The 26,045-nt window shown below is 40.1% G+C and overlaps 1 protein-coding gene across 2 annotated transcripts in view; it reads right to left on the bottom strand.

Moving 5' to 3' along the window:
- bmper (BMP binding endothelial regulator) overlaps window positions 1-26,045 on the bottom strand; it is a 67,055-nt gene that overhangs the window by 25,705 nt on the left and 15,305 nt on the right. For both annotated transcript variants that reach the window (XM_060822971.1, XM_060822970.1), the window contains exons 3-7: window positions 20,548-20,647; window positions 12,510-12,592; window positions 11,072-11,162; window positions 9,127-9,209; window positions 2,388-2,487 (exon numbers count right to left, since the gene is read on the bottom strand). In XM_060822971.1, coding sequence (XP_060678954.1) covers window positions 2,388-2,487; window positions 9,127-9,209; window positions 11,072-11,162; window positions 12,510-12,592; window positions 20,548-20,647 — 457 coding nt within the window. The remainder of the gene's footprint in view (window positions 1-2,387; window positions 2,488-9,126; window positions 9,210-11,071; window positions 11,163-12,509; window positions 12,593-20,547; window positions 20,648-26,045) is intronic.

Below are 26,045 nucleotides of genomic sequence, written 5' to 3'. Positions count from 1 at the left end.
AAGAAGGGCTTATGCCCGAAACGTCGAATCTTCTGTTCCTTGGATGCTGCCTGACCTGATGTGCTTTTCCAGCAACACATTTTCAGCTCTGATCTCCAGCATCTGCAGTCCTCACTTTCTCCTCCTACATCAACTGCAACACCAAATTAGACTGCTGTATTTGGTTTATTGTTCTAGTCAGTATTAATGCACTAAATGCACCTCCTCCCATTTCCTTTTCACCTCTCCCTTTCACAAACATATGAATTAGAAACAAATCTAGGCCATTTGGCTTGTCAAACCTGTTATACCATTCAATAGAATCATGACTGATCTGTTGGTGCTTAATTTCATATTCCTGTTTATAATCAATATGCTTTGATTCCCTTGCCCAACAAAAAACTAACTCTTCCTTAAACATATTCATTGGCCCTGCCTCCACTGCCTTTCTAAGGTAAAGTGTTCCAAAGGTGTACAAATCTTTGATAGAAAATATATCCTCTTTCCTTTGTCATAATGGGGAGCTAATGTTTACACCAGCTTCCCCCACTCTCCTCCCAGTTCTGGACTTGCTCAGAAATGGAAACATGCTTTCCACATCTACCTTGACACAACAGAGTATTATATGTTTCAATGAAGTCAATCCTCACTCTTCTAAACCTCAGCACAAACAAGCCCAGTTTGTCCAAACTTCCCTCATAAGACAGGCTTCTAAATTCAGGTGTCAATCTGGAAAACCTCCTCTGAACCATCTCCAACACATTTAGAACCTTCCTTAAATAAGGAGACCAGAACAGTCTTCACAACAGAGTGCTCTTATGGTGCAGTGGCATTAGGATGAAGTCTGTCAGCACTTGGGAACTTGCCCACAGCTCCATCAGTTTTCCCAGACCACTTCCCTAGTGATTTTAATTTCATCAAGTGCATTTCTTCCTTCCACCTCCTAATTTTTGTAATTTGAATATTGGATTATTTGAATGTTTTTATATGGTCTCTGGTGAACACAGAAGCAAAATATTTAAATGTTTAATTTGGTTTTATTATCTTCTCCTAACTTCCCATTCTTACTCTCAAGAGAAATAACATTCACCTTAGTTACTCTTTTCCTTTTTAATTTTTATAGAAACTCTTTCAACCATTTTTATATTTCTAGCTAACTTCCTCTCATACTCTAATTTCTTTCTACTGTTTAATCTTATAGTCATTCTCTGCTGTCCATTATATTGTGATCAATGATTTGACATGCCATTCATCTTTGCACAATCATATGCATTTTCCTTAAATTTAATATTTTCCTGAACTTTTTTAGTTAGCTACAAATGATCCTCCTGTTGAAATATTTCTTAATACTTATTCTGAGTGTTCTGAAATATCCCCTTAAATGCCTGCCATTGTTTATGTTTTGATCTACCTCCTAGCTTAGCATTTAAGTTCACTTTCAGTCAGATCAGCTTGCATTCCCACATATTAGCCCTGATTTAAGTTTAAAATACTAGGCCTAGATTCACTCTCCTCCCTTTCAAACCTAATCTAAAATGTAATCATATTGCTGTTGCTGATACCTACGTGCATTTACACTGAAGTAATTTGCTAATCCTATCACAATACACAATACCAAGTCTAATATAACCTACTTTCTGGTTTGTTCTAGAATTTGCTGCTCTAAGAAACTCACTCAGTCAGGCTACCATTGCCAATCTGATTAGTCCAGTTTATATGTAGACTAAAGTCACGCATGGTTATTCCTATCCCTTTGTTAATATTTTCAATATTCTTGTATACTCCATTCTACATTGTGGGTAGTGTTAGTTGGCCTAGAGATCACTCCTACTACAGTGACATCTTCCAGTATTTCTTAAATCTTACCAAATCAATTCTACATCCTGATCTCCTCAACCAAGGTTTTCTATGATTATTGCATCAATGATATCTTTGATTAACCATCCACTTCTATTCCTTTCTGCCTCATGTATTTATGTAGTTTTCTCTTAAGTGCATCTACACTATTCACCTAAACCACTCCCTGTATTAACAAGTTCCATATATTCACAGCTGTCTGACTAAAATAATTTCACCTGAATTTACTATTCCATTTATCAGAGGCTGAGTTATATTGGTGGCTTCTAGTTCTGGTCTCTCCCACAAGTGGAAATATCTTGTCTGTGTCTACCCTAGTGATCATTTCCTAATTTTAATAACTTCTATCAGATCTCTCCTTCTTTTTCCCAGAGAAAAGAGCCTTGGTTTGTTAGTCTTTCCTGATGGTTATTGGCTTAAAATTAATTATGATACACTTATAGTTATTGGAGGTTACAGGGACCTGAATTTTGTGCTTCTAATTAACTTCTTGAATGTAATGGAAAGAAAAGAAACTCTTACAGTTGTGTAGGGAAATGGAATCCACTCACCCAAACATCTAGGGCAGCATTTTCCAGGTGGCACTTGACTGAGGTGCTGGGGGCAGGAGAGAATGGGACACAATTCCCGGAAACAGTGCAGTGTGCCGCCCTGTACACAATCAGATCACAACCGTCAGTCATTTCATGCAGGTAATGTCAGACATCATTAGTGAGTGAGACCTTGTAATTATCGGGAAAGTGTCAGTTTGACACAGGAGTTCTCCCTGCAGAGACTGAAGTCTATAATCTAAATCGACATGCAAAAGGGACAACATCACTCTAAGCAGTACACACTCAGCTCTGTCTCTCTGTGCTAGAGATGCTTTGTATAAATTGTTATCTTTTGCAATTTGCAGATCTCACAATGGAATGAGCCAGAATTGGTCAAACAAGTTGTCAGGGACATTCATCCCATTTTTGTGTTTTCAGGAGCTTGTTGTGTGCAAACTGACTGCCAGATTATGGATTAACTGCTTCCAGTGGTAAAAGGTTCAGTAAGCAGAGGCATACAGGGTAAGACAATTATGGAAAAAAAGGAAGATGAAGGGCATCTTTATGAGCAATGTGTTATGATAATCTGGAAAGTACTGCCTGAAACAACAGTGACAGGAGATTTATTGGAGATTTCACAAAGATACTGAATTAATACTTGAAAAGAAAATGGTGCTGGGAAAAGAACAGGGTGATTGGGACCAACTAGATGGCATTAGGACCTGAATGTCCTCCTCCAGTGTTAAAAGGATTAAGCATTTAATATCCTTAATACGTGGGAATCCAATTCCTCGGAATCTAAGAATCTTAAAACTGTGGGATTGAGGAACGCATCATTGGCACAAAATGGTATTTGGGCTGAAGCAAAGTCCCTCTTATTTGCTTCACACAGATGTTTATGTCAATGGGAATGACCTGTTTATTGAATTGAGTACACACAGTATCTGTATGCTGGTGGCAGGTCTAAAGCAGAGAGCTACAAACTGAAAAACTCCTTTAAGTGCAATAACTCACACACACCAGACAGCACTCATTAAAATTTGAAAAGGATCCAAGCTAAGCAGGCTATTTTCATCAATGATAGTTGAATGAACTTACTAACCTAATAAATATGAGCAAAATCTACTGTTGAGCATTTCAATGAGTAAAAGGGCTAGAGACACTGTAACCTGCCAGAAAACTGGCTCCTGCTGATTGATAAGCACACCACAGACAATGTAGAGTAAATATCACCTATTCCCTGTCTGCCCATAATCACCCCCCAATCCCCAAACAGTCACTGAGACTTCAGCCCTTTGAAATTTCACTGGGGAATGGGGAGGATAGAATGAATTCATGGGAGGGGTTGGGGAAGGAGTCAGAAGGAGGAGTATGGAAGAAATGGTGGAATTGTGTGGAAAAATGTGTGGGAAAAAACATTGGGACGAAAGGAATGGGTTAGAAGTGATGGAATGGGAATGTAGAAAGGGTATAAAAGATCTGGCAGAAAGGGAATGGGGAAGGTGGTTAGAGGCAAGAGTGGGTGAGAAGGATCAAACTGTTTCTTGTTTCATATTTGCAACCTTCACGAAGGCTGCAATTTGCAGACAGTAAGTCTATTTCAGGTGACAGCAGTGATGGTGGGAAGGAGAAACACCAGTTGTAAGCCTCATGTTTGAATATTCCAGAAAGACGTGCAGCTTTACTGTGAACTTGCCTGTATCAGTCAAGGCACAAGTGTGGATTGACTAAGACTCATTAGCACCTGATGAAGAAGCAGTACTCTCAAAGCTAGTATTATCAAATACACCCATTGGACTATAACCTGTTGTTGCATGATTTTGGACTTATCCTGAATGAGGATATTTGTCTGGGAGTGAAACTATGGAGTACAGAGTCACAATTACTGTCAGGAACTTGAACAATGTGATTGCTGGTAATCCAGTTTAACCATCGATCAGGATCTCTTTGTTTACAGGGTGTGAGTGAGTAACAGTAAAATGTATATTGTACTTTGCTATGAACTTTAATTTATGATTGTACAGATTAAGAGAGTGAGTATTGTTGTAACACTTATCTCTCCATGCTTCAGGCTCTCTGCCTTTATACCTGATGAAGGGCTTTTGCCCGAAACGTCGATTTTACTGTCCCTCGGATGCTGCCTGAACTGCTGTGCATTTCAAGCACCACTAATCCAGAGATTGTTGTAACGCTGCTGAGATCATGATTACACGATACACAAAAGGAATGCAAATATTTCACTTGATATTCTGTTAGCTGACAGTAGAAGTTTCAGATGTTGTAAATATTTCTTCTCAAAGTTATTTGTCACGAATGCTGGAGAATTCAATATCATCCCGAGACTGTGACTGTCACACTCTGAAATTAGTTGAGTGGAGGTGGCTTCTGAACAATGCATACTAAAATTGACGACTCTGGCAGCTGGCAGTTCTGAACTAAGTGTGGCGTTAGGTAAAATTACTCAGATCATTCTGTAATGGAGAAAATAACAATCCAAATACACTCAAGATCAGTGATTTAGCCAATTAAACAAATGGGCTCTATCCAAGTGTGTGTAGTTGAGAAGAGGAATAGGTGATAGTCTAGAGAGAGACACAGACTGTACTTATTCCCAAATCACTTTAGCCAAAACAAGTGGAAATTCAATGGTCATACAGCAGATGGTTAAACACTGAGATTTACAGAGTGACAAACTCACTGTCATACACAAATTGTTTGCTGCCCGGGTGAGATTATAACACAAGCATCAGGGCTTGGCCCTCAGCCATTCATTATTTATGTCAATGATTTGATTGTAAGAAATAATTGTACTATCTACAAGTTTGCAGATGATACAAAACTTTATGCAAATGTGATTTTTGAGGAGGAAGCAAAGGAACATTAAGGGGATTTAGACACACTGAGCAAGTGAGTGAGTGATCAAGAACAGGGCAGATGGAATATAATGTGATTTACACTGAGATTATCCAATTTGGTAAAAGGAATAAAGGTGCAGAATATTTCTTATGTTGATGTCCAGGGGTGTCCTCATAAGTCACTGGAAGCTAGCATGCAAAAGCAACAAGCAATTTGGAAGACAAATAGTATGTTAGCCTTTATTACAACACTTTAAGTACAGGAGCAGAGAATTCTTGCTTCAGTTGCACAGAACACTGTTGAAATCACACCTGGAGTGTGCAGTTCTGGTCTCCTTATTGAAGGAAGAATACATTTGCTGTAGAGGGAGTGCAGTGGAAGTTTACCAGACTGATTTCTGGGTTGATGGGACTGTCCTATGAGAAGAGATTGAGGACACTGGACCTACATTTTATACAACCTCATAAAAACTTAGAAAATTATTAGAGATAGATGGAATAGATGCAGAAAAAGAATGTTTCCCCTGGCTATGGGATCTAGAATCAGTGGACACCAAGGGTGAAGAAATGTTTCCTCATCTTAGACCTAAATGGTTTACCCCATATCCTTAGACTGTGACCTCTGGTCTGGACTCCCCTGTAATCAGGAACATCTAACCTGCACCTACCCTGTCTAGACCTGTCTGAATTTTATAGTTTTCTATGATATCCCCATGTGGAGCTGGCTGGAGGTGTGGAGTGGAGCAGGCTGGAGGTGTGGAGTGAAGCGGGCTGGAGGTGTGGAGTGAAGCGGGCTGGAGGTGTGGAGTGGAGCAAGCTGGAGGCCTGAAGAGAGCGGGAATAGCAAGTGTGCCCGGAGGAGAACAGGGATGGTAGTTTGACTGGGTCAGCACTTTCAAGCCCAGTCAGATCATGTGTGGGAGCCCCTGCATTGATCTAATGCAGGCCTTTTATAGAAATGCTAATGTTTATCTTTTTAACTTTATTTCTTATTTTTCTAGCTTATACTATGCGGAACTGTAAGGTAATATAACTTTTTTCTTTATATCTCTATTTTACATCTAAAATTTGTACATAGGTACTTTGTACCTAAGATGGTGGCATGTGGGGTGACATTGTAAACTTTTCACTCTACTCCTGTGCTTCCACATGTGACAATAAACCTAATTCCAATGCAATTCACTCTTCTGAGCTCTAGTGAATGTAATTCTAGTGGATTCAACCTCTCCTCACATGTTGATCTTGCCATCCCAGGAATTAGTCTGGTAAACCTTTACTGCACCCCCTCTATGGCAAAGACATCTTTCCTCAGATAAGGTGACCAAAACTGCACACAATATTTGAGGTGTGGTCTCCACTGGGCCCTGTACAATTGCAGCAAGACTTCCTGGCACACTGTCAGAATCAAAGAAAAACCATTTAGAATGAGATGAGGAAGAACAGATTCACACAGAGGCCAATGCATCTTTGAAATTATTTATCTAACAGGGCTATGGAGGCTCAGTCATTCAGTAAGTTCAAGACAGAGATTGTTAGTTTTCTAGTTTCTACAGAATCAAAGCAAGTAGGAATACTGTGGGAACATGGCATTGAGAGAGACGATCAGCCACAACCTAGAACAGCAGAGCAGCCTCAAAGGAGTGAATTATTTATTCCTGTTCCTGTGGTTCTTCCTGTAGGAGAGAAGCTGAGAAGGTGAGGATTGAGGAATATGGGAAGAAGGTGGGAGGAGGAGTTGATCAAATAAAAAAATTGCATGATCTAGAGTTGCAAAATTTCTTCTGCTGAGGCTATTTGCCACAAGACAAGAGTGAATGTTAGCTATGAAATCTAGTTACCCAGATAGCAAACCAGCTCATGTGATGAACAAAGTTTTGATTCAATTATTCTTTGGGCCTAGGATTAATGATTGCAAAAAAGTTTCTACCAGCAGTTAAGATTAGCTCAGTCAGTACCTAGCCAGATCGGAATGAGGAAATGGACAGTGAAAATCTCACAGAAAAGGTTGATTTATCTCAAATGTCACCTCCCAGAATAGCTTTTTAAATCTAGTGCAGTATCTGATTTACAATGAGAACACTGTCCTATCTCTGGTGGGTGTGAACGTGTCTCTGCTAATGAGATGATACTTTGTCATGTGAGTTGAAAGTGACATTATTGTTCTGTGCAGTTTAGAGACTGCTTGAACTCGAGGGGAGAGAGACTGAGAGCAGCAAATCTTATCTGACGGCAGAAGAAACATTTGGGTCAAATGTTAAGATTCATGAAATCTAATCTGGCGCTTGTAAAGGGAGGAATGCCAGTAATGGTAGTGTGGGAAGCTGTAATGGGGCAGATGTATGGGTTCAAAGTGGCAGTGATTGAAAACATATCATTAGCACAGGTCTAACAGGAATACAACTGGCTTTAACCCCTCAAGGGATTGTATGGGCATCATTACAATGAGCAACATCTCGTCGCAATGGTGAACAGTACAACTCTCCATGTGAACAATATAACCTCAGGTCCCAACCTCAGGACAGAAGCAGCCTATGATTGGAGTAGCATAGAGAAGGTGAATGGCTACAGTGTGCAAGATAGCTCAGTCAATGGGAACAAGGGTGGAAGAAGTGATGTTAACAGAGAGGGGAGTGCTGTGGGGGGAATGCAGACTGGTGAAGCCAGGGACTGTAGGGTGAGGGCTATAACAGAAAATCAGCCAGCAAGGCCAAGGCTTCCAGTATGAACGTGTGAGAACAAGAGGCTGCTGAGGTTAAAGGTCTTGTGGATATGAGGGGAAATTAAACTGCAATGAGAGATGAAGGGATCAGCAAATTGATGAGAGGGGTTGAAAAGAAGGAAGCAGAGTGAAGGCTTCAAACAGGAGTGAGAGACTGCAAAGTGTAGGGAAGGTCTGCACACAGGATTGAGGGACTGTAAAGCAGAGTGAGGGGGTGCAAAGGGGAGGGGTTGCAAAGAGCTAACAAGGGCTGCAAAAGGGGGAAGAGGGGCTGCAAAGATAAGTGAACAGTTTTATATACTGTTCAATAATATTCAGCCAACTGGGAACCAGGAAAACTTAATTTCACTGAGATAATGATTCCATGAAAATGAATGTGGAGTCTCTAGTCTTCAGGGGAAACTATATGGGGAAAACGTAGTGGGTGCAATTGTAATAAATACTATCAATTGGATAATGCAATACTGATTTTTTAATTCTTAATGATTTGCATTCATGTGTTACCATATATCAAATCACTTTGCATACTGCAAATCATTTGAAATGCAATGATTGTGTTAGAGAAAAGCATTTAATTATAGTTACAGCATGTTAAAGTTGATGGCTTTTTATAAACAAAGTGCATGTCAACTATTCAAAAACTGTTGTTAACCTTTGCCTATTTATTGTCTTGTAGTAATTTAAATTAATGCCTTCCTGGCATGTTGTAACTTTGGTTTAGTCACATTGGCTCTTGAAGATATTGATGACTTTTTCTAAATCTGCTTCAGTGTAAGTGAAATACAGGATGCAGTGTCAATATATGACTGTGTTATCCTCTACAGGAGTTAGTGAGTATGAGAAAGAAGCCTCTAAAAACCAAAACCAAAATCAATAAGTAACCCACAAGGTACGTATTTTCATTCCTGATCTGTGGGAGTGGGGATTAGGAGAATGGGCATTGGGATTGATGGGATTGTGATTAATGGTGACTGGGGGGAATGAAGATGCTGGTAAACTGGGATTGATAATGGTGATCATAGTGTTCTGAATCATATGTGTAGCACCTAAGTTCTGAAAGTGTCAGACTTATTTCCTTTAACAGTTCCCTTTTGACTGAAAGTGGCAATTGTTCGAAAGTAGCATCTTGCTCACACTGAGTAACATAGGGCTAGTGAAAAAGGAATGATTTGTCTATACTCACAGTGCAGGAACATTTAATACACCGGCTTCCATCTGGGTAGAAATCTTCACCTTCTCCATAGTGATGACCAGCAAACTCACACCCTGCAATAAACAACAACAGGTCAGATGCACAGAGAATGGAGAGGACAGCTGGAAAAAAATAAGTATAGATCTCAGGGCAGTGAATATCAGTGACTCTAAAATCAGGTAAAGTCTGCCATTCATCCAGGTCTCAAAGTTGCTGCCAATCTGGCATCTCATCAAATCAATCAGAAGCTGAGCATCTTTTCCAATAAATGGGCAATTCCTGATATCACATTGATCTGTTTGAGCCCTATCTCACTTCAATTACAGCCCACTCGCCTGCTCCCCTCATCGCACCCACAGACACTCTTTTTTCCTGCTCACCACCCCAATTTTATCATACTCCCCTTTCCATCTTCCTTCCACTTCCTCCAACTATTCCATCATATCCAGGCCATTCCACTTTCCCCTCACCCACTGCTCTCCATCCACACTCCCTTATCACATTCACTTCACCAGCCCACCCTCCGTCCATGAGACCCATCCCAGTCCCCTTAGCCCCCAGCTGGTCCTTCCTCTACACCCATCCTTAGATCACTGCCCCCAATGATTCCTGTGCCTTCAAATTAAAACCAGTCCTGGGCTTGAATCACTAATGATTCTTTGTAAGGATAAGGAGCAGGCTGGAAGAAGTCAGTAAGGAGTTGGATTCTATTGTCAGCTGGGCTGAGCTCTAGGTTGATCCAACTCCTCTGCATTAATACTATGCAATCATTTACCAGGACCCAGAAGCTCCTTCACATGTTGATGTTACAACAAACCAGTGAGTTTTTATTATTTCAAATTGCAGCTTGATGGTATAAATAGATTATGACACACAATTGGTCCTAATGTTCATGTTTTCATAAAATCGTAGAATCATAGACTTTTACAGTACAGGATGCCATTTGACCCATTGTGTCTGCACCAGCCCCTGAAAGAAGGCCTTTCTCTGTAGCCCCCTAACTTCATCACTTTCAAATACATATCTTTTGAAGCCTCCTATGGATTCCACTTCTAACACTCTCCCAGGCAGCACATTCCAAATCCTAACAACTCTCTGTGTAAAGAGGTTTCTCCTCGTCTGACTCTCAGCTCTCTTGTTGACAACCTTGAGATTGTGATTCCTAGCTCAATGTACAATGAGTTCTCAGTCACTCAAAGTGAAACAAATAATTTCCTCCTGAATCTCAAACCCTCCAATGCCATTGAACTAAAAGCTGTACGTTACAGAGTTGTCAGTGAAGAGAGGCCCGTGAAGACTTGTTTGTACAGTACCATCTCCCTGGTTCTCTGCAAGGCTCCACATCAGAGTTGCAATACGTGTGCTGAACTAGTTAATGCATATCGCAAATTACCGACAGTTCCGAACCATAATTGAATGATGGGACATCAGTAAATCTCAGATCTTTGCATTGCACGGAGGACAACAGGGAGAAAGGGAAAGAGAGGGAGGTGCAGAGAGAGAGAAATGGAGAAGAGAGAGGGAATAGAGAAAGAGAGTGAGAAGGGGAGACAGAAAGGAGAAGATGGAGAAAATGGGGGAGGATTGAGGGAAGAATGGGTCAGAACAGCAGTGTGCAATGAGTGGGAGATGGAGACAGGGAGAGGGAGGGAAGGGAAAGAGACTAGGTAGGGGAGGTGGTTTGTTCACTCACAGGGAGAAGTAACTAGGATCTTCCCCAGTGAAGATTTGGGATTACAAAGGTCTCTGGATGAGAAGTGACAGATAGCGAATACCAGTATTCTAATCAGCTTAGTCCAGATGCAACACCAAACATCCATCTGGTCTCACTGAGGTTATGGCAGGCTGGGAAGGAGGTTGGGGGCTGTGGGGAGGTAGTATCTGTAGAGGGGAAATTAGTCCTGTAGCTCTCTTTGTCTCAGTAACGATTGCTTACCTTGACACACTGGACAGCAGCTTCCCTGCTGCATGATGGGATTTTTACAGTAGACCACACACAGTATCTCTGATTCTGTAATGACACCTTCCTGCGGGTAAGACATGAAAGACAGGTTGTTATGTCCGGTTTACAGTGCAAAACAAGTTTCTCTGATTATGATTCTGTGTCTGCGCAGGCTCCAGATCACCACACCAGCTTGAAATGACTTTCTTTGATCCCTCAGAAAACCAAAGCACAGGAAAAACAAAATCCAAACAACAGGTACAAACATGAGACTGGCTTTAATATGAGAAAAAGGATTCATATTTGTATGGAAAATAAGTGAAATCCAAGGAGATGCCACTAATTTTCACAGTTCCCTGTGTGACTGGATTAAATGCTGCCTATACTTTTGTTGCCGTTAACTTTGATATTTCAAAAATTACTGCTTCCTTCAAACTTACACAAATGGAAATCAATATTTAGCTAAACTCCATTTCATTCATCGATTCTTGTGTTCTGTGAGAAGCATTTGTAATTAGCTGTATTCTATCTCAACTACACAACAAAAGAAATGTTTTAAAGGTTTAAATTTGAATGAGGGAGGGGAGGAAAATCTTGCATTTATATAGCACCGTTTACATACTCAGAACACTCCAAAGTGCTTCAATCAACAAGGTAACTTTGAAATGTGGTAATTTTGTAAGAAAGAAAAATATCGAAAATGTCATGGGCCTTTTTATTGAATAGTTGATACAACTGAGTGGTTTGCTCTGCCACTTTAAAGGGCACTTAAAAGTCAGTCACTATGCTGTGAAACTGGAGACACAAACAGAAACAGCCCAGATAAGGATGGCATGAACTTTTACCTAATAGTTACAGAGAAATATATAAACTGTACAATACAAAAACGAGCCATTAGCCCAACAGATCTGTACTTTGTTCTTTCTCGACATGACCTTGTCCACACCACTCTATCTCATCCAAACAACATATCCTTCTATTCTTTTATCCCACAAGATCTAGCTTACGCTTAAATGCATCATCTAGCTTTGTCCTTAATTGTGAACTGCTGCAGTATTTAATGTGTTGCAGCATCTTAAAGGCCTTACACATTATCTGGGTCTTTGGAACAACAGATCACCTTCTTCGCCCAGAAATAGTGGCAGGGCAGGGATGCAATTGTACAAGTTGGAACTATACACAGGAGGAATGAACTGGTTAGAATGGGATGTTAGAGGTCTCGCAAGAAAATTGTTTGGAGTCAATGGAAGGAGATACCTAAGCCAGTGAGCACCAATTCTAAAAATCAATGCATGATCACTCAATGTTAACTGAAATTTCCTTCTTAAATATTAACTTTGTGTCACTCAAAGCATCCACTATGTCCTCACCATTCAATCCACCCAAACCCATTCATATCTGGTTACACACATGGTGCAGAAGGAACACATACCTGACATGTCCGCATTATGCAGGGCTTGGAGGGTACAAGCCAGGCTGCCGAGCTGTTGTATATCTTCCCACCAAACAAGCATTCTTATGGAGAGAGGAGACAAGGCTTTGGATCAGAAAGAGTCAGTGGATCTTGGAACCACATGAAGGAATATCAAGAGGTAATTACGATAAAGTTGAGAAAGAATGCTTAGTCCATCTTGCTTCATCCGGACCTACTCATCCTCATTCAAACACTTTTGGGAGTAATACAAAATTCGAAGTTGTTCAATCCAATCCATTGATGCCACCTCATTGGATGGGTTACTTAGATATTTCCATTTGAGCCCATCTTCCCCGTCAAACATTGATGCAATTCCCTATTGAAACTTATTACTGAATCTGCTTCATCATTTGCATAACATTTGTAAAAAATGCAAATATAGAATGGACATTAAATATATATTCCGTAATAGTTTTCAAACCAAAATAAATCAATATTAAAAGGATGTTGGTTCAGCTGATTCAGTAAGGTTATAGAAGACTCTTGAAAGAGCTGTTGCATTTTGGATGTATGTTTTTGGGGCTGGTGAACATGATATGCATCTTATAAGTGGCTTATTCTGGTTCACCATAATTCACTGTATCAAAACAATTCTCCTAATTACCCCTTTTGGTTCCTCTGTCTATTCTCTTAAATAATTCCAGAGGGTTTTGCCTCCATTGCTCAATCTGGAACTTATTTCACGCTTTTTGTGAAAGTGGTGACATTATTCCTGAAATTACCTTTCACCCATTTGATATCTTGTCTCTCACCAACTCTCTTTGTCTTGGACGTGAAATTGATACATAGCCTTGAACAAAATGGGCCTGTTGTAAATTTCAGGTTTGTGTTAAAGATATTGCTTTTGGTCATCCCACCTCACCTCCCTGACCAACCACTTCAGCCTTTTTATTGCTTTCCCAGTCAGAAATTATTCTGTTTTAGCATCCTGCAAGATGCTGAGATTTTCAAAGTAGCAGCCACTCTGACCTGTTTAATATTTAACCTACCACAGCAATTTTACTTATTCCCAAATTCAAGTTCTGCTGCAAGAATCAAATGGTGAAACTCAAATTCTAATGTTCGTAGATTTGCAAATTTGAGAACAGTTGCTGCCTGTTAAATATTATTGTGGTACTAACACTGAAATATTCTCCCTAGAGCTAGATGGACTGATTAATAAGTGATGAGTTACTGAGATTCATTTCCACAATTATTGCCTATCTCATCTCAGTTCACTAAGGGCCTCTCATTAATAATATAGAAGAATTTCTGACAAAGCTTGACTTTTCCTGACATTTCAATGTAACCTATCTGAATTTGCTCCAGATCCCACAATCCTATTCTAACCAGAAACGTGCATAGTTATTGTTGGAATCTATTTCTACAAGCTGCGTTAATACCGTTCACTGGTAATTCATTCTGCAGATGTATTATTTTTGGGGTGGATAGGGTTATGGCTGCTAAAGGCATTGTGAAAGCTGGGGAGGAACATTGAACTTTGGACTTTGGAGCTGGAGTAGGTCAATCAGCCTTTCAAACATGCTCCACCATTCAATAAGATCATGGCTTTTACCCAGTAATCCTTAACTGAAAATCTATCTAGCTCATCTTGAATAAATTCAATAACCCAGTGTTTTGCTTGCCGTGGAAGAAAATTCCAAAGGCTAATGATTACCTAACAGGAAACATTTCTCCTCATTTTCATATTAAAAGCTAGATTTCTTATTCTTTAACTTAATTCTAGTCTCTCCTACCAAGGGAAATAGACTCACAGAATCTATCCTGTCAAGTCCTCTTATGTCTCAATAAGATCACCCCTCATTTTACTGAACTCCAGCAACTGAACTGAAGTCCAATCTGGTCAATGTTTTGTTATGCCAGGAGTGAATATTTGTGTCGTCTGTTCTCTAAATTGCTATTAATACAATTATATCCTTTGTCAAATCAGAAGACCAAAACTGAACATGCGATGTGGTCTCAGCAAAGTCTTTTACAACTGAAGCAAACATTCCTACTTTTATCTTCCAATCCCTTTGTATTAACTGGAAACATTGCATTTCCCTTATAATTGCTATACCTGCAAACTCACTTTGTGTGATTCATGGATGAGCACACCCAAATCATTCTGTGCTTCTAAAGTCTGGACTCTGTCTCCATTTGAACAGTATCCTGCCCTTCAATTCTTCTTGCTAAAGTGGACGAGTTCACATTTCCCCACATTATATTCCACCTGCCAATGTTTTCACACTCATCTAATCCATCTATATCCCTCTGCAGACTTTTTACCTCCTCTTGACCACTTACTTTTATATATATATTATGAGGGGCATGGAGAGGGTGAATAGAAAGCAGCTGTTCTCCTTAGTCAAAAAGTCAATAACAAGGAGATCTCATTTTAAATTGAAAGGCCAGATGTTTAGCGGGGATTTGAGGAAAATCTGTTTCATTCAGAGGGTGCTAGGGATCTGGAATGCACTGCCTAGAAGTAGGTGAGATGGAAAACCACACCTTTATAAGGTCACTCCTTAGCCTCCAAAGCTCCAGGGAATGTAGCCTAAAAGTGGCCTAACCAATGTTCTGTACAGCCACAACATAACATTCCAACTCCGACACTCAGTGTTCTGACCAATGAAGACAAGTGTGTCAAACACCTTCTTCACCAGAGAAAATGCTGGAAAATCTCAGCAGTCTGGCAGCATCTGTAAGGAGAGAAAAGAGCTGATGTTTCGAGTCAAACTGACCCTTCTTCACTACCCTGTCTACCTGCGACTCTACATTCAAGGAACTATGCACCTGCAGTTCTAGGTCTCTTTGTTTGACATCACTCCCCAGGGCCCTATCGTTAACTGTATGAGTCCTGCCCTGGTTTATCTTACCAAAATGCAACACCTCACATTTATCTAAATTAAACTTTATCTGCCACTCCTCCGTCCATCAGCCCATCTGATCAAGATCCCATATCTGAGATAACCTTCTTCACCATCTACAACACCGCTAATTTTGGTGTCATCTGCAAACTTACTAACCATTTCTCCTATATTCACATCCAAATCAATTATATAACTGACAAAAAGCAGTGGACCCAGGATCGATCTTTGTGGTCACAAGTTTCCAGTGTGAAAAGCAACCCTCTGTCTCCTATCTTAAAGCCAACTTTGTATCCAACTGGACAGCTCCCCCTGGATTCTATGAGCTAACCTTGCTAACCAGTCTACCATAATAGGCTGCACTGTATGATTCTATGATTCTATCTTGGTGTTACCAGCTTATTTAGCTACCATATTTTTAGGCCCTTCATGCAAGTCATTGATATAGATTGTAAATATTTGAAGGTTCCAGCACTGATCCAAATGGAACTCCAATAGTTACAACTTACCAACCCAAAAGGACCCAGTGATCCCTACTCTCTACTTCCTGTTAGCTGACCAATCCTTTGTCCATGCTAATATGTTACTCCTTACACCCATAAGCTCTTATTTTCTGTAGCAACCTTTGATATGCACATTTAATCAAAGTTTTTTCTCAGTGCTGGTGTTGGTGATTGTTTTAAGTTCCTCCTTCCCTTTCACTTTCTGATTTTCAAGTCTCTTCAATAAGTTTCTATATCTTCCACAATGAAGACAGACACAATATACTTATTCAACGACTCTGCCACTTCCTAATGTACCATTGTCAGTTCCCCAGACTCATGTTCTAGAGCACTAACACTAGCTTTAGTTAAGCTTTTCCTATTTAAATACAATCCTGAACTTTTGAATTTAGCGATGGATGAGGTATCTTTCTATTTCTTTTTCACTGAGATATATCCTCCTGTTAAGTGTTGCTTTGAAGATCTGTCACTGCATTTCTCCAGTCCCACCTTTTAACCTAGTTTCCCAGTTCACTATAGCCAGCTCTGCCTTCATACCATTATTTATGTTTAAAACACCAGGCTTAGAACAAACTTCTTCCCTTGCAACTGAACATGAGATTTTACCATGTAATGATCATTTTCACCTGTCTCATTGTTTAGGTTCCAGCCATAGTCACCTTTGAATCATGTCTCTGTAATGCCTATTAAGTCATGCACATTTATTTTTATAGGTGCCACCTGTTTATCCATCTTGTTACAAATGCTGCATGCATTCAGATAGAGAATCATCAACTCTGTCTTCTTATTTTGCAGTCTATGGCCTTATCTGTGGTTGCATTCTTAAGTTTGTACAGTCTGTCCCAATCTACCATGCCCTCATTATCATTACTCTGATCTATTGCCTGTTGTTTTCCATTGACTTACCATATCTCTTCACACACACTCCCTTCACCTCACTATTCAGTTTAAAGCCCTCTCTACTTCCTTTGTTAAATGACTCATCAAAACATTGGCCTCAGCTTGGTTCAGATGAAGCACATCCTTTAATACAGCTCTAATTTTACCCAAACTAGTGCCCATGAACTGAAGCTAGTGCCCATGAATCAAAGCCCATTTCGATAACACAAGCATTTATCTTTCTTATCTTATATATCCTATGCAAGTATGCTAGTGGTTCAGGTAATTTGAATTTCTGATTTTCAATTTAGACCCAGGCTGACCATACTCCCTTTGCAGAAGCCAATTCCTATCTAAGTCATTACATGGCTATGACAAATAAATCCTACATTTTCCATTACAAATTCCTTTCCAGTTCTGACCAGTTGTCTCAAGCACTGGCACTGGCATGAAACTTCTTCTGGACTCACTCTCTGGGCTGCAGAGAACTGTGTCTACTCACCCGAGTGTACAACTTCTACATTTGTACAAGTTTGCAGATGACACGAAGATTGGTGGAGTAGCAGAAAGCATAAGGGACTATCAGAGAATACAGGAGAATATAGATAGACTGGAGAGTTGGGCAGAAAAATGGCAGATGGCTTTCAATCCAGACAAATGTGAGGTGATGCATTTAGGCAAGTCTAATTCTCGAGTGAATTATACGTTGAATGGAAGAGCTTGGGAAAATTTGATGGGCAGAGAGATCTGGGAGCGCAGGTCCATTGTACCCTGAAGGTTGCTGCACAGGTGGATAGAGTGGTCAAGAAGGCATATAGTATGCTTGCCTTCATTGGACGGAGTATTGAGTTTAAGAGCTGGCAAGTCATGTTAAAATTGTACAAGACATTGGTTCGGCCGCATTTAGAATATTGTGTACAGTTCTGGTCAGCACATTACCAAAAGGATGTGGACACTTTGGAGACGGTGCAGAGAAGGCTTACGAGGATGTTGCCTGGTATGGAAGGTGCTAGCTATGAAGAGAGGTTGAGTAGGTTAGGTTTATTTTCATTAGAAAAAAGGAGATTGAGGGGGACCCTGATTGAGGTTTACAAAATCATGAAGGGTGGATAGAGTCAAGTTTTTTCCCAGGGTGAAGGATTCAATAACGAGAGGTCATGCTTTCAAGGTGAGAGGTGGAAAGTTTAAGGGGGATACACATGGCAAGTACTTCACACAGAGGGTGGTGGGCGTCTGGAACGCGTTGCCATTAGAGGTGGTAGAGGCAGACACGGTAGATTCATTTGAGATGCGTCTGGACAGATGCATGAGTAGGTGGTGAGCAGATGGATACAAATGCTTAGGAACTGACCGACAGGTTTAGACAGTACATTTGGATCAGCTCAAGCTTGGAGGGCCGAAGGGCCTGTTCCTGGGCTGTAAATTTCCTTTGTTCTTTGTTCTATTCCTAATAACTGCAATGAAATTATATACTTTCTTAAATAAGAGGACCAAAACTGCTCACAGAACTCCAGATGTAGTCTCACCAACACCTTGTACAGCTGCAAGAAGACTCTAACCCACCACTTGAACTAAGGGCCCACATCGCATTAGCCTTCTGGACTATCTGCTGAACCTGTGTGCTAGATACCTGTGTCTCATGTACAAATACTCCCAATTCTTTGTGTGTTGCAGTTTCTGAAGTTTTTCTCCATTTAAATAATATGCCATTCTTCTGTCCTCCCTTCCAAAAAGAGAAACTTCACATTTCCCACAGTATTCTATATTTTCCAACTTGTTGCCCACTTACTTAACCTATCAATATCTCTTTGTAAACTGTTTAAATCCCTCTTGCAACTTGTCTTTCTACCTACTGTTGTGCCATGGACAGAATGTAGCAGCTGTAGCAGCTCTGTTCTTATAACAGAGAAAGTTAAGGGGAAATTTAATAGGTATTCAAAATCGTGGAGGGGTTTGATAAATTTAATAAGGAGAAATGTTTCCACTGGCAGGAAGATCAGTAACCAGAGGATAGAGATTTAGATAATCAGTAAAAGAAACAAATGAAACATGAGGAGAATTGTTTTCATGAGTTGTTATGAACTGGAATGCTCTGGCCAAAAGGAACATGGTAGTAAATTCAGTAGGAGTTTTCAAAAAGGATCCACCTAATTTTGTGATGGGAAAGAGTAGAGGAGTAAAACTAAGTACGCAGCTCTATCAAAGACTAGGGAAAGATATGGTAGGCTGAGTTGCCTCCCTCTGTGTTATATGATTCAAAGGTTTCATTTTCTCTGCTTATTTCTGAATTTTAACTCTATGTCCCAAGGGATTTTGTATATCATGCAAATATTTTGAGTGCTAAGAAGTGAACTGTGATGGAAGAGGCAGATATGGTTTAGAGTATGGTTTGACGGAAACACAGGAAGTAAGGAAGGTATTTGTTCTTATAGAATCCTCTGATGGGGCAGCACAGTGGCTCAGTGATTAGCACTGCTGTCTCACAATGCCAGGGGCACAGGTTTGATTCCAGCCTTGGGTGGGTATGTATGATCTCCCTGTTTCTATTGGGTGCTCTAGTTTCCTCCTACAATCCAAAAATGTATGGGTGAAGTGGATTGGCCATGCTAAATTGCCCTGGTTGGGATAGTCTTTGAAGGCCCAATGGGCTCAATGGCCTCTATCTGCACTGTAGGGATTCTATGATTCAAACACAAAACAGTTCACTTAACATCATTTGACTTCGTGAATCATGACTGCAAAAGAAGTTTGGTCTGACAATTTGAAACATAAACAGAAAATGAGAAAACACCTGATTGATACTGATTCTTTGTTGCCATAAATGTTTGTTAGGAACCTGGCATCCAACAACTGTATAAGATACTTGGTCCAGTGAGTGAAGGGGTTGCACTCTTATCTGGAAATCCCCAATGAACTGTAAAATTTATAACCAGAACAGATCTGGCAGATTTTGCCTCAGGTTCTCTGAAAACTTGAACAGTTTCACAGCCCTGCTGGTGGAGCTCTTCCAACTGAAGGAGAAGGCAAAGGGAGGGGGAGGTGGGAGCAACAGAAAAATCAGTGTAACACAGTGTATCCCTGGGTAAAGCTCCCCACAATGTGTTAGCGTTAAGTCCAGAAGGATTCTGCCATAATCCCTGCATGGCCTGTTCCAAGTGCAGGGATCACACCCAGGCATCTCAAATAATTTCCATAGCTCTGGTTTCAGAGATGAATTATCAGGGATTTCACATTTTGCTATCCTATTGGGAATTGTGTATATAGGAGTGCGTGATTCTACACAACTGTATGAGAGTACATTTGTGCATGTGTGTCTGTGCATGGCAGAGTAATTAGTGCTTGTTTTATATCTTCTGTGCTGATATTCAGCAGGAACTCAGGGATTGACTGTCCACTGGGACAAGTTACCAGGCAATTCTGGGCTCATGGCAAAGACAGTATCCTTAAGAATTGAGGAGAGTAGGAAGAAGCAAGTAGGAATAAATTTTAGTCCCGATAATGGTCAATGATCTGGAACGATGAAAAGTTAAGTCAGAGTTGTAATCAGCCCAGGTTGACTAATGCTGTTAATACTGAGCAGGGTAGGGGAAACTGAATAGAACATTGCAAGTTCTTGAAAAATAACAACCATTACTGCAGCATGTTGTCAGCTGTAGCAATACAAGCCTTCTGATGGAGAGAGTCAGAACTACAATGAATAATATTGTGACTGCACACGATCTGAAACAGTTGTCAAAAGTTGAAAAGGAGGAAATGTTAAAGCACCTTTGCATTTTTCACAACAACCTCCTCGCTGTTTGATAACGAGAGCACAGTCTTTTGGCAGCACGGGACATTTCTCTCTCGTACATCTGACTTCTTTGTTCTGTGAGTTGAAAAAAAAGAATAATTGACAATGAACAGGACAGCATATTTCCACTGTTTATAAGCTGTTACATGTATAGAAAAATAATTAATAGTGCAAGGAAACTATCAAAACCAACAATTCCAATGAAAATCTCTGAGAATAGAGATTGATCTTTTCTGAGTTATTGGCTTGATTTTCCTGGAACATCCAGTATAACTATAGTATAAGCATGGCACGGTGCCAGTGTTTATACACACATTTACCATGCAGAAATAGGCCATTCAGCCTAATGGGTCCATGCTGGTATTTATACTCCACATAATTCTTCCCCCAACCTATCAGCATATCGACAGCATTTTGTTTCTTGCAAGTTAACTTGCATATGAATGATTTAGATTAGAGTTACATAAATTTCACTTGCAATTAATATACTCCGGTTGTGATGTTCAAACCTAGACACAACAGTGGACTTCAATTTCCATCAGCAACATCTATTTAAATGTTGCAATTTCTGTGGAAGTCCAACCCTGAAAATCCCATTCCAATAGTGTTTAATCTTCTTTCTGATAATTCTCAAATAAGCCCAATTAAGAGGGAATCAGATATGAGTAGTGGGTTAATGGGAGTCATTCATATCAGATTATTGGCCTGTAGCACATCTTCCCCAGCATAATAGTGGGGCTTAAAGGGTTAAATAACATGGAAATCTAGAACTATCAATTCCTGTAGATCCTGTGGTCAATTCAAGACACACTCTCTCCCATGTTGGTTTCTCAACAAAGAGGTGAAGGAGGAATAAGTTATTTAGGTTCCAAGAATGGTCAAGTGTAACTTCCTCCATTGTCCGAGGTATCAAGTATAAAACTCACATTCATATTTTTTATTGCCTAGTGTTTAAGACATCTGCAGTCGAGTTAATAAATTTCAACCTTGATCTGCCATAAACTGCAATATAAGGTTGAACCAAATTCCTTTGTGATGGCATAAACCTATATTTAGGTTTGCAATTCTGCATTCTATCTTTCATGAAATCAATAAAAGTTGAGTAACATCTGTGTCAAATTCAGTTAATGAAGTGGTCATGAGAGAGACGGAATTCAATAATTATATGTTATACAGCAAGCTCCAATCACATGTTTCATCAATGCAAAACCAATGATTAATGTAATAATGAACCATGCTGCAGATTGAGGACTGCATATTAATACCAGACTCGTATTAATGAAGAATAACAGTCATGATTCATCACTTGCTAATAAAATGGATTGAGAGTGAAGTTATTCTTTCTTGTAAATTAAAACAAAACTGCCACAAGTTTGCATTGTTTGGTTCATGACCTTTAACCTTCTGAGGAAATGGTTTGATGGTTGCTTTAAATTCATGTCTCTCGGCTAGTTAATCTCACTGCACAGCTTATCTGAGAAAATCTTAATACGGGATTTTCTGAATAAACATAGTTGTCCTATTGTCACTGTGTCATTTAGGTAAGAAAGGTTCTTAACTCAAGGTTTGTGCGAAGATTTGTAGCTCGGGTGCTCGTTGTTGTGGTTCTGTTCGCCGAGCTGGAAGTTTTTGTTGCAAACGTTTCGTCCCCTGGCTAGGAGACATCATCAGTACTCTGGAGCCTCCTGTGAAGCGCTTCTTTGATGTTTCGTCCGGTATTTATAGTGGTCTGTCCTTGCCGCTTCCGGGCGTCAGTTTCAGCTGTCCGCTGTAGTGGACCCAATATACCAACCACTACAGCGGACAGCTGAAACTGACACCCGGAAGCGGCAAGGACAGACCACTATAAATACCGGAAGAAACATCAAAGAAGGGCTTCGCAGGAGGCTCCAGAGTACTGATGATGTCTCCTAGCCAGGGGACGAAACGTTTGCAACAAAAACTTCCAGCTCGGCGAACAGAACCACAACAGGTTCTTAACTCAATTGTGATTTCATTTAGGGTTGGTTAATGAACTTTGGAAAACAAAATAGGCCATCAGGACTACCAGTTAGTGGCTCCTGTGTTGGACAAACATCAGATCGCTTTTAGCTATGGTGCCAAAACTGCAGCCTGTGGGCTAGTTCAACTGACAGATGGATCTGGACATTAACATGAATCCCTGCCAGCAAGAAAGAAGGGTAATAACACTCAAGAAACACAAACCATAAAAACTATTCATGAATGCACGTTCTGTGAAGGTTGTGAGGATTGGGTGATTCAGCTTGTATAAAATGAGAAAAGGATTTAATAACATCAGTACAGTGAAACTGTTTTCTTTGCAAGGACATTCTAAATCAGTGGTGGGGGGAATTGGACAATCTCAAAATGAGTGCCATTGTTTAACTTCAGCATTCCGGGAATCCCTGGTAATCAGCAGGATAAAACGTAATGACGTCTTCACCTCCACCCTCTCCTGAGTCCTTACTTCAGGCATGAGGTAACTGTGCCTAGGACAGGGTTGAGTGGAATATTCTTTAAAACCTACTGTAGAAACAGGACATTTGGCCCAACCAAATGTTCGTGATGCACATAAATCACTTTTTATCCTTCCTTGTAGAACATTATCACCACATTATCCCACTCCTTTTTCCCCTCATATGTTTGCCCAGTCTCCTATTGATGCATCCACGCAATTCAACTGAACTACTGTCTGTGGAAACGGGGTCCACAATCTCACCACTCTGAGTCAAGAACTTTCTCCTGAATGCCCGATTGAATTTATTAGTGACTGTCGTGTTTATATATTTGTAGGTCTTAGTTCTAATCTCCACCGCAAGAGGGTAGTTGACAGCCAACCACTTTTCCATGGGTGTATAGTCACATGGTAACTAAACTAGGTAATGATGGAGATTTCCTTCCCTAATGTACTTTAATGCATCATACAACAATTAACAATTGTCACACATAACTTTTACCTCCAAATTTTATTGAATTCAAATTTGACCATCTGTGTGGTAGAATTCAAACCTACATACTGGATGCCAGATAACCAATCCAATGACATCACTGCTATGCCACTGCTTCCCATATACAGGGTTAAATAGAAATTTTAAAACCAAGTCACAAATTAAAATATCTGAACATAGCAACCAGGGTTCAATACCTTGGTGACTGCTTTTCATAGAGGCTAATTGATCAGAAAATAAACTGCAAGATACTGAGCTAATTAAAAAGAAGAAAAGCATTCCTTCAGCTCAAAGTCTTTGGCTGTAAATAAACCATGTCATGACATTTAACTTTCAATAATCGTTGTCAATGTTGCTTAAAGTATTTCCAATTTTTTTTTTAAATGGGTGAAAATCCTGCTGGGTGAAGGCTGTCCTTTCATTATATTGGCAGCGTGCCTGCCTGCTCCTGGAAACAGAAACCCTGCTGAAGGAATTAGGAGCCAGGGACTGATAGCCTAAACATGCTTGGCTGGATAAGCAAGCATTAATTACCCAACTTTCCATTTTATTCAGAATCACTACAGGAAAACGGGCTGGTGTTTTTCCTCCACAGAGGTACTGTTTCCTTCCTCCTTTATCACCTTTTTCTTCATCCACCTGTCAAACCCATTCTTAAATAGCCTCTGTTTTAATGGTTCTTTTTTTACAGACTCATATAATTCTTTGTGTAAAAGCAGTTCCTCCTATTCTCGATTCTAAACCTTTTTCATTTAATCTTATCTCTACACCCTTTAATTCAAAGCAACAATCATTGGAAACAATCTAAATTGTCACAGTTTACACAGCAGAATGAGGATTAGAAAGGACAGAATATAACATTCATACACAGACTCACACACATTCAAATGCAAACATGCATGTGCACATACACACAGGCACACACAAACGTGAACTCACGCAAACGAATACAGTCACATAAGCATATCAACAAGTGCACTTACATTCATCCTCACTCACAACTAGTAGTCAATCTCACACTCTCCCTCTCTCTCTCACTCACACACACACACACACACACACACACGTACAGCAGAGGACTGAGAATTCATTAATACAAGATGAAGCTGTTCTCAATTATTGTGATACAACAACCATATTGTCTTATTGTAGCAAATCCATCAGTAAACATGTCCCTCCATATGGAGAATCTATTGTTATATCCCGGGATAACAGAGGCAGGATTGGAGGCAGGGAGGTGAGTGCTTCCCGCAAGGTTTCATTGATGGTAAATCACATTCAGTCCTTTCTGCATCACGGGACCCATCATAAGTATGTTAAATCTTCATTTTGTTCATGCATTTTACCTTCGGGGAAGATTTCCTGTTTTCTTCATGTAACAGAATCATAAATCTGTTTATCAAGACCAGATTCAACATTTAGTTATAGAAAGCCTTCCCTCCCCTCTAGCTCTCAGTGTTTGGACTAACAGAAAGAGACTTCCAAACATGCAATTGGCCTTTTCTAATTATTTGATTATACCAAGTTTAAGTGGAAAAGGCAGCAAAATACATAAGCTTACTGGTTGACATTTCCCCATATTGCCAATTGCCCTCCCGATTTGACTGGCCTCTGAGGAACACTCCAAGCAATGCAGTCTTCGATTGACATCAGTTGGCAAGTCTCCAGCAGTGGACAAAGAGACGTTAAGTAAAGATTTAAGAATGAAATAGTCTGGCAGAGATTTGGAATTGGCAGTTTGACTCCCAGTGCTTTGTAGGGGTTCAAATCTACAACTCTTTGCTTAAACAGTGCCCAGAGGGGCTCTGCTATGTTAAGGTCCACGTGGAATATTTTAGTCAGTCTTTTGAGAAATGTTTTGAAAAAATTATCTGACTCTAGAGTCCAGTAACAATCAGCTCACATGGATTAGCACTCTGAGCAACAAATCCCCTCCATCATTTTGATTAAATGTTTTGGCGCAAGGAACTGAGTTTGAACAGAAATTGTTTACTGTCTCGTGCCTGTGACAAATACAAGTTATTGCTCCAAATAAACACAGCAACTTGGTGAGCTGAGCTTCCCAGAAAAAAATCTGTCAGAGAAAGGGTGAAAATTTCTAGCTGCATTGTTACAAAGAATGGTAACACTGATGACAATAAAGGGATTTGTACTTATATAACACCTATACTGGATAACAAAATACTTCCAAAGTGAAGTCTCTGTTTAATGTACAAAAAATGGCAGACAACTACTTCATAGAAAGATCCCAAGAGTAGCAATATGATAATGATGAAATAATCTGTTGTTTTCAGTGATTTTGGTTAAGAAGTAAATATTGAGAGAATCCCCTTGCAATTCCTTAAGAAGTGACTGGCGTATTTTTGTGCCAACCTGAAAGGGCAGATATATCGTGCCCTCTGACAGTGCAGCTCCCCCTCCCCATAGTACTGGGTCGCTGACACTTCCTCAGTCCTAACCCTCCAATACCACAGTGCTCATTCAGTCTTGACTCTCAGAGATTGCGGCACTTCATCAACAATGAT

This window comes from Hemiscyllium ocellatum, chromosome 4 (genome assembly GCF_020745735.1).
Source record: "Hemiscyllium ocellatum isolate sHemOce1 chromosome 4, sHemOce1.pat.X.cur, whole genome shotgun sequence".
In the NCBI taxonomy this organism is placed as follows: Eukaryota; Metazoa; Chordata; class Chondrichthyes; order Orectolobiformes; family Hemiscylliidae; genus Hemiscyllium; species Hemiscyllium ocellatum.
Note: the sequence above shows the minus strand (reverse complement) of the source record. Positions and strands in the feature narration are given on the sequence as shown.